The sequence below is a fragment of the Stenella coeruleoalba genome (assembly GCF_951394435.1).
Source record: "Stenella coeruleoalba genome assembly, chromosome: 19".
NCBI classification, from domain to species: Eukaryota; Metazoa; Chordata; class Mammalia; order Artiodactyla; family Delphinidae; genus Stenella; species Stenella coeruleoalba.
Window position 1 is genome coordinate 50,827,014 of NC_137165.1, and position 13,213 is coordinate 50,840,226.

The window sequence follows — 13,213 nt, forward strand, 5'->3', positions numbered from 1 at the left end:
TCATCCATTACTGCCAGCAGTGGGACTGGCCAAATTCAACAAAGGCTCTGAGCTGACAGGCAGTTGTGTGTGGATGATGTGTGAGTCCCCAGTCATCTCCATTGGCTCCAGAATGCAGTGCATGGCTTTGTTTCAGCTGGGGTTTTCTCCAGACTCTTTTAGTTGGACTGATAGTAAAATGAACTTTGTGCAGCAAACTGCAACATTAGTTTTCTGTGGTGTCCTGAACTCCTCTGATAGGTAGCCGAGAAGGGTGCAGGGCATGTTTGAAATATAGTGTATTTCTGTGGAGGGGCTGGGAGGGGGAATCTTTGGACATTGGCCATAGAGAGGCCGAGTGCTGCCCTCCAGAAGTGTCCTGGGCTGGCCACACTGTGGGGGCGGGAGGGGAGGCAGGAGGATAGTGGACAACCTTCAGCAGGTCTGCTTCCGGATAACCTCCTTTATTATTTATACGTTTTGTTATGTCCACCAGTCAACATTTTTCTTTAAATCAACTCATTCTTTTTTACTTGTTACTTTTAAAAGGAAAAAATTTAAAATAACAGACTCAAATGGAAAATCAGTAGCACTCATCCACGCTGAAGATGATCATAAAAACAAATATAATGCAAATAAAACAGGGTTGTAACATTCCACCCTTATACAGTTGCCCGCCAGAGCTCTGAGCCTGGGTCCTCTCTCTATGCTACAGAAGGAGGTGTTTTAAGATTTAGTATCACCAACCAGAAGCTTTCTGCTAGAGAAACAAGAAGGCTTGGAGATGAAAAGGGAGCCGTTGTTACTTTCTCACTACGTGATACCCTGTCTCTTCATAACTCCTAAAACATGTAGGCCTTCCGTGGGCCAGACCCTGTTCTAAGCAGCTTGTAGATATATATATTTTTTAAATAAATGTATTTATTTATTTTTGGCTGTGTTGGGTCTTCGTTGCTGTGCACGGGCTTTCTCTAGTTGCGGTGAGCGGGGGCTACTCTTTGTTTCAGTGCGCAGGCTTCTCATTGCGGTGGCTTCTCTTGTTGCGGAGCACGGACTCTAGGCACGCGGGCTTCAGTAGTTGTGGCACGTGGGCCTCAGTAGTTGTGGCTCGCGGGTTCTAGAGCGCAGGCTCAGCAGTTGAGACGCACGGGCTTAGTTGTTCCGTGGCATGTGGGATCTTCCCGGACCAGGGCTTGAACCCGTGTCCCCTGCATTGGCAGGAAGATTCTTAACCACTGCGCCACCAGGAAGTCCAGTTTGCAGATATTAACTCAGTCATCAGGCCCACCCCATGAGACAGGTACTGCTATTGGTCCTGATTTTACAGGTGAGGAAACTGAGGCCCGGATGTGAGAACTTGCCCAGGGCTGCAGAGTGTTGAGTTAGTGAGTGTTGGAGTTCGGGAGCTGGTTTGAACCCGCCATGGTGCTCAGGGCAGTGCCCCCACCCCTGGTCCACCCCCAGCTGCACAGATGGGAAACGGCCCACAGCTCACTGCCCGCCTTAGCTCCTGTGTTCCCGATAAAGGAAGCTTATTCAGTAAGTCAGTCAACTGCCTGGAATTTTTTTTGGGGTGCTCTGGTGACGCCAGACATCTGTACTAGCAGGATACTTAATGTGGGACAGACCAGATTATTTTTCTCTCTTTTCTCTCTCTCTTTCTCTTTTCTGTTTGAAAGAGCCAATCAAGAGTAATTCTCAGAGTATCTGTTGGCCCGTCCCTGGAAAGCAGGGTAGGCTGACCATGATAATCGTGGGCTCTCAGTTAAAGGTTGGGCGTCTCTTGGAAACCCGGGGGTCGTGGTTGTTATGCCGGCACCTGTGAACTCTCACTGCTCCGTGGACGTGGATGTATAGGGATAACCCCCCGGTCTCCTCCAGCCTGATTTGGGCCTGTCCAGAGTCAGAAGGTGGTACGGGCAGGCAGGAGGGTCTGGGTATCCTGGTATGGCTGCAGGCAGTGGGGGCGGGGTAGTCCTTCCAGGACAACTATGGGATGCAGGGCCAGGGAGCCGCAAGGCCTTTCCGGTCAGGCAGGACTCCAGCTCTAGGCTGGTGGTTAGGCAGCTGTGGAGGGCAGGTTGGGATGGATGGATCGTGCAGATGGAGGTGAAGCTCAAGCTGCAGGTAGAAGCGAGAGGCCCGGGGAAGGGAGAGGGGGATTCATAGGTGAGGAACAGGCAGATCCTGACAAAGCTGTCCTTCAAACAGTGCGTCTCCCATCGGTACAGCTGGATTTATTTGTTTAGGAGCTGAATTTGGGACTTCTCTGGTGGCGCAGCGGTTGAGAATCTGCCTGCCAATGCATAGGACATGGGTTCGAAAGCTGGTCCGGGAACATCCCACACGCCGCGGAGCAACTAAGCCCGTGCACCACAACTACTGAGCCTGCGCTCTGGAGTCCGCGAGCCACAACTACTGAGCCCGCGTGCCACAACTACTGAGCCCGCACACCTACAGCCCGTGCTCCACAGCAAGAGAAGCCACCTCAATAAGAAGCCTGTGCACCGCAACAAAGAGTAGCCCCCGTTCGCCACAACTAGAGAAAGCCCGCAAGCAGCAACGAAGACCTAACGCAGCCAAAAATAAATAAATAAATTTTTTAAAAAGAAAAAGAAAAAGAGCTGAATTTGACAAGTCCAGTACCTCCCACAGTAGGGATTTAATCATTCCCATGGCTACCATCTATGAAGCATCTGCCCCGGTGCTTCATCCTGGGGTAATCTCAGGGAGGCAGGCACCTCCTTATCATCCCATTCTTTTCAGATGAGGAAACTGAGGTTGGAGGAGGTAAATGACCCCCCTAAGGCCACAGCCTGTGGGTGGGGACAGACTGGAGCAGGAGTTGGTCTGACTCCAAAGTCTACGCTCTTGAAAGTAGTTGTGAACGCACAGTCCTTGAAGTGGCTCAGTACTGACAGTGTCCAAGGCACTAGGTGGTGGACAGTGTCTTCCCTGCTCCTGGGCTGGTCACCCAGGTCCCCTCTCTGGACCCAGTCAATGCTCACCCTCTCTTGAAACTTCTCCAGGGACATGTCTTATGTCTAGACTTATCCCCCCTTTCTCCCCGCCCCAGTGGCATTCTACCATTTGCAGTGTTTTCTTTTTTGCTGAACAATGTGGCATAGAGATTCTGGTTCCCTGTCAGTTCTCATCCCCTCTTTCCTTTTTTTTTTTTTTTTTTTTTTTTTGCGGTACACGGACCTCTCACTATTGTGGTCTCTCCCGTTGCGGAGCACAGGCTCCGGATGCGCAGGCTCAGCGGCCATGGCTCACGCGCCTAGCCGCTCCGCGGCATGTGGGATCTTCCCGGACCAGGGCACGAACCCGTGTCCCCTGCATCATCGGCAGGTGGACTCTCAACCACTGCGCCACCAGGGAAGCCCCCCCACTTTCCTTTTTAACGGGGATCCCACCCTTTACCACCTCTTGCTGGCTGTACCTCTAGGGCCCATCCCCAACAAGAATGAGTGGGTTCCCCTGTGTTTGTCAGCCTCCTAAGGAATTAGGAGTTTATTATACACTGGATCCAAGTGGGGAGGCTGTAAGAAACCAGCAGGCTTTAGAACAAAAGGTCACACCCACACTGGTCACTGCGTTTTAGTAACGACCAGCCCGGTCCTTTATTCCCATCCATGCTTTCTGCCTGGCGGTACCCTCCCGGTGGCCTGGGTGCAGGACCTGGTCAGCCCAGATGGAGATGGCCCCAGGCTGGAGGCATGTGGACTTGGGACAGGGAACTCCAGGCAGAGCCTCTTCGCCGCCCATCGGAGGTGGAGGTGGAGGTCCGAGCATCTGAGGGTTTGGTCCTATAGCTCGACCACCATCAGGCCTGCGGCGCCTTCCCGAGCAGGCTCCCGACACCCCCCCCGCCGTGGCCACAGATAGTGGCACCTCCACGGGACAGTTCTGCGGTGAGAGGAAGTGGGGAGGCAGAAGAGGGCGGTGAGAAGGAGAGGGAGGGGGAGGGAAGGAGTGGGGGCGTCCTGCGAGTCTGGGAGCCGTGGACCGGTAAGTGGACCTGTGCCTCCGGAGGTCTAACCTGGGCAGGTCGTAGTGCCGGCACCATCATGGCCAAGCATGGGCTGGGGCTGTCGGGACAGGGAGGCATGGCCCCAGGTCTACTGAGGAGACAGGCCCATCCGTGTCCAGTAGGCCGTCAGAGCAGGCTCAGGCCCTGTGGCCAGCTTCTGCAGGCTTCCTAGAAGAGGCAGACCTGGAAGAACAGGTGTGTGTTGGGTTGGGAAGAAGGGATGCGGCAGGGGAAAGGCGGGTCTGGTGGAGGAGATGAAGCAGACGTGCCCGGAGGGAGGGATAGAGGGAATTCGCTGGCCAGGGTGGAGCACAGAGGCACCCATGGTGGGCGGAGTCTGAGGAGGGCCCCTGTGGGAATTCCTGACCCTCAGCTGGACCTGGGAGGGCACAGGGTGGGTGAAGGTGGGGCATGCGGGTACAGAATGACTCTAGCCTGCTCACTTCTCCGTAAGTGGCTCCGTCCTTCATTGGGCAGCTCAGGCCCCGATCCTCAGACTCATCCTTCACCTCTCCATTTTCTTCACCCTCCATTTCCCACCATCTATCCGTAAACCTTGGAGGTCAGGTATACCCTTAAAGGTATCTTGAATCTGTCCGTTTTGCCCCATCTCCACCCTGCCACTGAGATGTCCTGCTTGGACCCCTGAGTGACCCCCTCACTGGCCGCACCTGCTCTTGTTTCTGTGCTCCTGCCCGGCAGTTAATGTGCCACCTGATCACTCGTGTCAGACCACGGCACGTCCCTGCGTGACCTCAGCTGGGGGCTCCCCCAGGGCCTTCCCATGGAAGCCCATCGTGTACCCATGCTTGTATACCAGCCTCTGAGCACACTGGCTTCCTTTCTTTCCCAGAAGCACAGGAGCCAGTCCCACCTCAGGGCCTCTCTCTTGCTCTGCCCTACCTGGAATCTTGTCCCCTGGGGCTTGGTGCGGCCATTTGGTCCTCATCATTCAGGCCTCATCCCACATCCCCCCCACCCCGCAGAGGCTCTTCCAGGCGAGGCCAGGTGACCTAAACAGCAGTCCCCTCTCCCCCACCCTCTCTATGGCCTGCTCTCTGCCATTATTGGGTATGTATTTGTTCTCTTCGTATTATCTGCCCTCCCTGGCCCCTAAATTACAAACTCCAGGGTTCACTGTGTGTCCCCAGAGCCCAGGCCAGAGCCTAACACCAAGCGGGCTCCCGCTGCATAGTTTTAGAAAGAACGAGTGACCTGCTTCTGCTTTGGCCAGGGGCTGTCACCCAGCAGCTAGCTGAGTCCTCCGAGCTTGCTTCCCGCACATTCCAGGAACACTGCCCTGCAGTTCTCCTCCCAAACCTGACCCACCGTGGCTTCCCTTGTTCCCAGGGAGAACAGGGACATTGCAGGCAGGAGGGAAGGGGCCGGGGAAGTTCTGTCTGGGCTGTCTGCTTTAGAAAGAACTGCTCCGAGTCTAGAGCAGAGAGGCTGGCAGGGGCTGCCTGGGCGCCCGAGGACTGACAGGGCAGGGGTGTCAGCTGAAGTTGCAGGGAGCATGGTTCCACCCTCCCCTCTACCTCCTGGGCCTCTGACCTTGAGCAGTGCGACATTGATCAGGAGAAGTGCAGCCACCAGCAGTCCTATCACCAAGGGGGGCCAGCTTCTTGGCGGGAGGGCAGACCCTAAGGAAAGTCGGAGGAGCCAGTGAATGAGGGAAATGGGAGCATGTCCCTCACCCCGACTGCTTAATGGCGGGCGAGATGCCACCAGGCTGCCCCCACAAGTGCCCTGGTTTCATCACCGGCCCCACCCGCCCCCCGGCCTTGTTCTCCTGCCCCAGCTGCACTGGCTTCCTGGCTCATTTCAATGTGACCCCTCACAGCCCCTGCTCGGCGGGGCCTGCCCACCTCCAGCCAGGCACCTACGGGGGCTGCCACCTTGCCAGCTCCCAGGTGACCTTTGCCCCTGAGATGGGTCAGGGTTGCGGTGAGGGTATGTGTGTGGGAGGCTGGCAGAGGAAGACTTTAGGAAGAAAGGAGCCCTCATGTGGCCATGGAACCTGGAGGTGGACTTCACCTGGAAGGCCTGTCTTGTGGGCAAACTGCCGGCTCCTCTGGCCCTCAGCCTCCCCGCCTTAAACAAGGCTGCTTACGTCCACCTGCTCTCCTGTCTGCGCGGCCAAGATGCACAAAGTGCACTGTAGTATGTCAGGGCCCGTGGGAATGTCAGGGACTCGAGATGTTCCCGGGAGCCAGGGACAGGGAAAGAGAAGATGACACCTAGTGGCAGGCTGGGCACGCACACATCACCTGCAACTGCCTGGAGGTGCAATGGGTGCAGGTGGAGGGCAGGGGTGCACCTGAGGGGGTCGTGGGCAGCCAGGTGCTGAGGGGCCCGTCGCCGGCCTCGGCGCTGAGTGTGGGCAGCCGGGTGCTGAGGGCCCCGGCGCCGGCCTCGGAGCTGAGTGTGGGCAGCAGGGTGCTGAGGGCCCCGTCATTGGCCTCGGGCACGATGCCCAGCAGTTTGCACATGAGCTCGTACACGTGGATGCTCTCAAAGGGCTCCACCTCCAGGCCCCTCTTGAAGCTGGGGCCCACGGCCCGGAAGATGGTCTTCATGTCCATGACGCTGTTGTCGAAGCCGTGCTCCCCTTTGTTGAACTGCACGTTCACTCTCTGCGGGAAGGGAGGACCCCGAGTGAGTTCTTGCTGGCCCTCCCAGCCCACCCCACCCTCTCCACCAGCACCCTCTGCATGGCCCTGCATTGGCAGAGGACCCCTGGAAGGAGTTCAAAGCGGGGGTGTGGGTGGGAAGGATTCTGAGCCTCAGTCTCTCTGAATTCTCAGCCCCCAAAGATCAGTGGCCTAAAGAGGGAGGCTTAGCGAAGACCCGGTGACATGAATGGAGACCGCCAAGTAAGTGGGGTGGAGTTTCAGCCCAAGGATGCTTGCTGGGCTCCTTTCCATTGCTGGGCGCCTCAAACCTCAGTACTTCCTCTCCCAGATTTCCTGCCCTGCTCTGCGTCTTGCTTCCCACTCAGCCTCCCTGGGCTCTTTGCTCTCACCTCTTCCGTGTCACTTTTACAGCTAATCTTCCTGCATTTTACCCTATACACATGAGCACACACAAACACATATATGCGTGCACACGTATGCACACACGTACACACAGGTATGCAATGCACGTACACCGCCCCCCGACTCCTGTTACACAGTGCAGGTGTGTCCCTTTGGTGGCTGACACTCCTCAAATTAGGGTCTGGCTAGAAACAGAGGGTGCTTTTTACAGAACTGGAAAGAGACCCAGCAGCCCAGGGAAGCACCTGCGCCCCCAGGAACTCACCCCATGGATGACGTAGCCAGGGTCACTGTACATGAGCAGGGGGGTGACCCTGGGGTGGCTGGCGTAGTGGAAGGACTTGGGGAAGAGCTCCTTCTTGTAGACGTGGAGTCTGGGGTGGGCATCCTTGAGGACCTGGTATACCTTCTCCAGCTTTCCTTCCTTGGGGAGCAGCATCCCGTTTGGTCCGTAGTCTAGGAGCTCGAACTCAATGTCCTTGAAGGTGAAGTTGGCGATCTTGTGGAACTCCACCAGGTCGCTGGCGTTCTTGTTGACGGTGCTCATGCCATGGTCAGACACGATGATCAGGTTGAGGCTGCCCTCCAGGCTGCTTTTCCTGATGCTGTCCCGGAGGTAGCCCACGGTCCTGTCCACCTGCCTTACCATATCCTTCCTCTGCTGGGACTCGGGGCCATACTTGTGGCCCGTGGAGTCTGGCTCCCCAAAGTAGAGGGTGACCAGGTCCAGGCCCTCGTCTGTGAACCACTTCATCACAGTGTCGATGTTGGCTCTCCATTCCTTCTCGTCCTTGTAGTTGTGCAGGATGCCTTCCTTCCGGCTCAGCGTCACGGCCTCGCCTTGATAGGTGACATTCCCGCCCGGGTAGAAGAAGGAGCCGGTCTTTAGGCCCTGCCGGGGAAGGCGGTGTCAGTGCCACGGGCCTCCTACCACTTGTCCCCTGCCTGTCATGAGCTGCTGACGCTTCTGCCCTCACCGCCTGCCCTTGCTCTGCCCACTCACCCATCCCTGCTCCTTACTGCAGGCACCGGACTTTGTATTTTCTGAAAGGCCTTTCATAGCTCTTATGTTATCAAGGCTGATACTGATTTTATAGAGGAGAGAGCAGGTGCCTAGTGGACTCAGCACTAATGAGATAGTAGGTATAAAAGTATCCCAGCTATGCTGCGTCCTCATCGACACTGTAGCCCTAGGTCACAGGGCTGCCCCAAGAGCCCTCCCCTTCCGGCCTGCAACCCGGCTTCTGCTTGCTGTACTCTTGTCCAGCCGTGTGTCCATCGGCCCCTCCACACACCGCCCATGACCTGCCCTTCTAGCCTTCAACCTGGCCATCCATCTGTCTTTCCATAAACCGATTGCTGTTTTATTTACAGATCCATCTGTCCTCACAACCATCTGTCCATGCATGCCCCGTCTGCCTGGCCACTCCCTCTGGCCATTCTTCCTCGAGATGCCAAGTTCTTGGCTACACTTTCTGCAAGTCAGCCTGGTGTCTGGTAGCTCCTTCCAGAGCGAGGGGACTCAGATATGAGTGGATGCCTTGCCTATGGGGTGGGGTAACCTCTGAAGTTTATTCTGGGCTCACCTTGAAAAATTTGAGTTTGTTGCCAGGAAGCCCAGAACATTGCAAGATGCTGGGGTCCTGGGCTTTTCACTAGGATGACCCACCTCTTTAGAACTAGCTGCCCGGCCCTGAGAGGCGTGCGACAGGGGAACAGTACGAAGCCGTTTCATTGTTACCTGCCTTTTTGTGGAGTCACATTATTTTCCCCGCGGCCCCCTTCCCACCAGTACCGAAGTCCAGGTTTCACTCCGGTTGGGAGAATGGAACAACCCCTCTGGGTCCCAGGGCTCCAGGGAGGACTGGGCAGGCTGTGTAGCTGCTGGTGGGTCCTCATGGGCGTCAGGCTTCCACCTCCCGTGGGACCCCACTCAACACCGCTCTGTGCCGGGATTGTCGGACTCCCAGGGCGGGGACTGGGCCTGCCATGGATGTCACGTGGTCATGGCCTCGTTGGCTGGGTCCCCCTCCCACCTCCCCCGTCTGTCCGAGTGGGTGTGGGTGCGGCATACCTGCCTTTGGGCTGTGATCCAGATGGGCAGGCTGCCGTTGTCCCACCACGTCTGGATGCCCAGTGTGGCGTGGTAGGGCAGCTTCACCTTGCTGCTCGTGTTGTAGAACATGTTGTGAACCACCCCGTGGTTCTCGATATATTTGCCTGTGGGGTGGGTGGGCGCGTAGAGGAAGTGGTGGGAGGGCAGGAAACAGCCAGGGCAGCGGGGAAGCACACGCCGCCAAGGGAGCCGGGCTGGGCCATCACAGCCACATGCTCTGACTCAGAGATTCTGCTTCCACTTTGAGCAGCTTACCCTGCAGCTAAACGCGCACGAAGGCGCAAATACACACATGCCGGGATGTTGTTTGCAGCCTCGTTGGTTTTAGCAAAAGGTTGGGAGCAACCTGGCTGGCTATCAGGAGGGAGCTAATTAAATAAATTATGGCCCAGCCGTGAAATAGAATCCCAGGCAGGCAGATAAATGAACCAAGAGGAGGCAGGTTTTACAATTTATTGTTTTCATGGGCAAAATGCCTGTGTGTGAGTTCAGAAGGTGGAAAAAGCGGGGTGATGAAGAGCTCGCCTCCTTTCTCCACATCCCCATTGTGACATGTTAAGTAAGGAGGTGACATGCAAAAGGGAGCACCAGGTGCCTCCGTTTGTGTGTGGAAGGGTCTGTGGTCATGGGAATGCTGGTGTGAGAATAAGCTGTCTGTACCGGATGATGTGTCCCAAAGTTGTGTCCACCCGGAGCCTACAATTGTGACCTTGTTTGGAAATAAGGTCTTTGCAGATGTAACTGGTTTTGTTAAGATGAGGGCATTCTGCATCAGGGTGGGTCCTAAATCCAATGACAGGTGTCCTTATAAGAAGAGGAGAGATACACAGAGGGGAGATGGCCATGTGACAAGGGGGTAGGGGTTGGAGAGCTGTGGCCACAAGTTGAGGAACGCCTGGGCCACCAGAAGCTGGGAGAGGCAGGAAGGATCCTTCCTTACAGCCTCCGGAGGGAGTGTGCCTCTGTGACACCTGGATTTTAGGCTTTTAGCCTAAACAGAGCAATAGTGGGTTCGAGGGTGGCTGAGAGGGGTGAGCGGTGGAAAAAGCAGGAGCCTCAGGCTCATTTCTCCTGCCTTTCTGAGTCCTGGCCACCCTCACCTCCACCAGAAGCCCTCCCAGGTTGCCACCCTGGCTGTGATCACCGTTTAAACTGAGACACCCAGGTGTTTTTATCTGCCTTCTATCCGTTGCCACCAACGGTAAGGGTTGCTGATCACCCCGTTGGCCGTGTCATGTCTGCCCAGTGACAGTGTTCCCTCCTTGGTCTTTCCTTGGTCTCTGGCACCACGAGCCCCATGGGTCAGGGCTCCATGCATGTGCTCAGTTCCCTTTGTTGGTTCCCTGGTTTCTCAGCTCTCCCTCCACCCCCAAGCCCCACCTGAGGCCAACACTCACCGGTGACCAAAGTGAAGTGGCAGGGGCTGGTCATGGTGACAAAGGCCGGAGTCATGTAGCGAGCCTTCACCCCATCGAGAGCCATGGCGTCCAGGTTGGGGGTGTGCACGTCCTGGTCATAGTTCCAGCGGAAACCATCGAAGCTCACCAGGAGTAGCTTGTTCCGGGACCCCTGCCGCTGGATGGGCGCCCCTGATGCTGGAGCCAGGAGGGTGGCCAGAGCCACGGCGAGGAGGACAGCCGGGCTTCGCATGATGCGTTCTCCAGACATGCAAGAACCCAGGCAGGTGCCTTCTGAGGAGCAGAGCAAAGTCCCAGGGTCAATGGGCAAGTCTTATCCTGTGCAACTGAAATGAGACTGTGCACGTACCTGTGCCTTAGAGAGTGGCCCCTGACCGCGTGTCCTTGCCTGGCCCTCATGCGCATCTGCCTTTATTGCCAGCGGATCTCTCTGGGCTCCATGCCCTGCCCACTTCGTGAATAAGTGTCTTTACAGGAAGCATGGGGACCATTCCCGAAGGCTTGGAGAGCAGAACGGGCCTACTCCATTGGGAAAGCCTGTATCCCCGCCCCAGCTCTCATAGTAACTCTCTGTCCCTGTGCCCTGCTTACTGTGCTCCCAGAGCACCTGGATGGGAGCCCCTCCTCCAGACCATACTTTGGGGAGGCCTTTGGGGTACGTGGGTCTCAGGCCTGCCTGGGCCAGGGCTGTGGGGTGGGCTGGCCGGGGTCCAGGGTCCAGGAGGCTGACCTTGTCCACAGGGAGCCCCAGCTTGGGGGAGTGCCTCTTCCCCTCCCTGCCTGTGTTAAGGGGGCTCCTGGGATGCGGCGGGCAGAGATCCAACCTGATGGCCCAGATTAGCACCTGCTGTGCCCTCCTTCTCGGGCCCCAGGGAGCCTCAGAGGGGTGCACAGGCGTGGGCAGTCTCATCGTTGGAGTGCATCAACAAGGTGGTCAGAAGGGGGGCCTCCCTTTTTACCTTGTGCTCATGGGGAGGGTGGTGCGGGAGAGGGAACCCTGAGTTCATTGTGCAGTTTTCTCTCTGTCTCTGTCTCTGTCTCTCTCACTACCTATGAAGCAGATTCTGTGAGCCAGGCCCCGTTCTAAGTCCTGGGGACACAGCAGTGAACGAGATAAACGGTGTTCTTGGCTTCTTTCATCACGGTTGGGGACACACAAAGTGAATAAACAAGTAAAACAGTGAAATAGAGTCAGCAGAAAGAAGTAAAGCTGGAGATGAGGTGGAACATCTCTCTGGGGGATGTGGGAGGGGGCAGCACCAGATCGGTGGTCGGCCAGGGCCTGGTGGCTGGGAGATGAGATGGAGCATCTGTCTGCGGTGTGTGGGACGGGGCAGCACCAGATTGGTGGTCAGCCAGGGCCTGATGGCTGGGAAATGAGATGGAGCATCTGTCTGGGGGGTGTGGGAGGGGGCAGCACCAGATCGGTGGTCGGCCAGGGCCTGGTGAGAGGATGATTGTGAGGGAGTGATTCCGGGGATCGCCAGCCAGGGGAGTGGGTCGGGGCAGGTGGGAGAGCGGCGGGGCAGGTGGGAGAGCGGCAGGGCAGGTCCTGGGGCGTGTGGCTGTTGTACGGAGCCTGGCATTCTTGTGCAGTGCAGGGAGGATGCCATGGGATTTTTTTTTAAAAATAAATAAATTTATTTATTTATTATTTTTGGCTGCATTGGGTCTTTGTTGCTGCCCACGGGCTTTCTCTAGTTGTGGCAAGCAGCGGCTACTCTTGGTTGCGGTACGCGGGCTTCTCACTGCAGTGGCTTCTCTTGTTGTAGAGCACGGGCTCTAGGTGCGCAGGCTTCAGTAGTTGTGGCACACGGGCTCAGTAGTTGTGGCACACGGCCTCAGTAGTTGTGGCGCAGGGCTTAGTTGCTCTGTGGCATGTGGAATCTTCCCAGATCAGGGCTTGAAACTGTGTCCGCTGCATTGGCAGGCGGATTCTTAAGCACTGCGCCACGAGGGAAGCCCCCATGGGATGGTGTTTTAAACACGGGAGTGACATAAACTGATTTAACATTAAAAAAAGAAAGAACACACAGGCTGCTCCATTTGCAGGACGGTCAGCATGACAATGGAAGGGAGGTTGGGTGCTCCACAGGGAGGGGACTGCTGGTGTCTAAACCAGGGTGGTGGCAGTGTGAGTGACAGATGCAGAGGGAGTTTGGAGGTTTTCCTGGAGGGATTTGCTTCTAGATTGCATGTTGGGCGGGACAGAAGGGGAGCAATCAAGGGAGACGTTCCGGTTTCCCGCCTGGGCAGCCAGGGTGATCGTATCTTGCGTGTATCCCATTGGGCGATCAGAGGTCAGAGGGCAGGTCGAGGGCAGAACATTCTATTTTGGCCACATCCAGTTGGAGGTGCCCATGAGAAATTTGACGGGAGGTGTCGAGTCCTTGGTATGTCCTGGTTTAAATTGTCTTCCGCTGCTGACCTGCTGAGGGCGGTCCTACCTAGGACTCTGCTTGGCTGGCCAGAGGGATTCTCATCAGGCGATCCCCAGCGTCACAGAGCCGTCAGCAGCCTCCTCTGGGGTGAGGCGGTGGGGACCCCGGGGTGCAGATTCTTGGGCCCTTCCCCCCATCTGCAGAGCCACACCCTGGGGGGAATCCACGCACGGTGCCACCCCTCATGA

The 13,213-nt window shown here is 56.6% G+C and overlaps 1 protein-coding gene across 1 annotated transcript in view; it reads right to left on the reverse strand.

The window, feature by feature from the left end:
• ENPP7 (ectonucleotide pyrophosphatase/phosphodiesterase 7) overlaps positions 1-10,816 on the reverse strand; it is a gene marked incomplete at both ends in the record, with an annotated part of 44,681 nt that extends 33,865 nt beyond the window's left edge. Inside the window, 6 exons of the mRNA XM_079905238.1 lie at positions 3,636-3,888; positions 5,567-5,655; positions 6,423-6,648; positions 7,316-7,942; positions 9,125-9,270; positions 10,564-10,816. Coding sequence (XP_079761364.1) covers positions 3,636-3,888; positions 5,567-5,655; positions 6,423-6,648; positions 7,316-7,942; positions 9,125-9,270; positions 10,564-10,816 — 1,594 coding nt within the window. The remainder of the gene's footprint in view (positions 1-3,635; positions 3,889-5,566; positions 5,656-6,422; positions 6,649-7,315; positions 7,943-9,124; positions 9,271-10,563) is intronic.
• Positions 10,817-13,213: the final 2,397 nt, after the last annotated feature.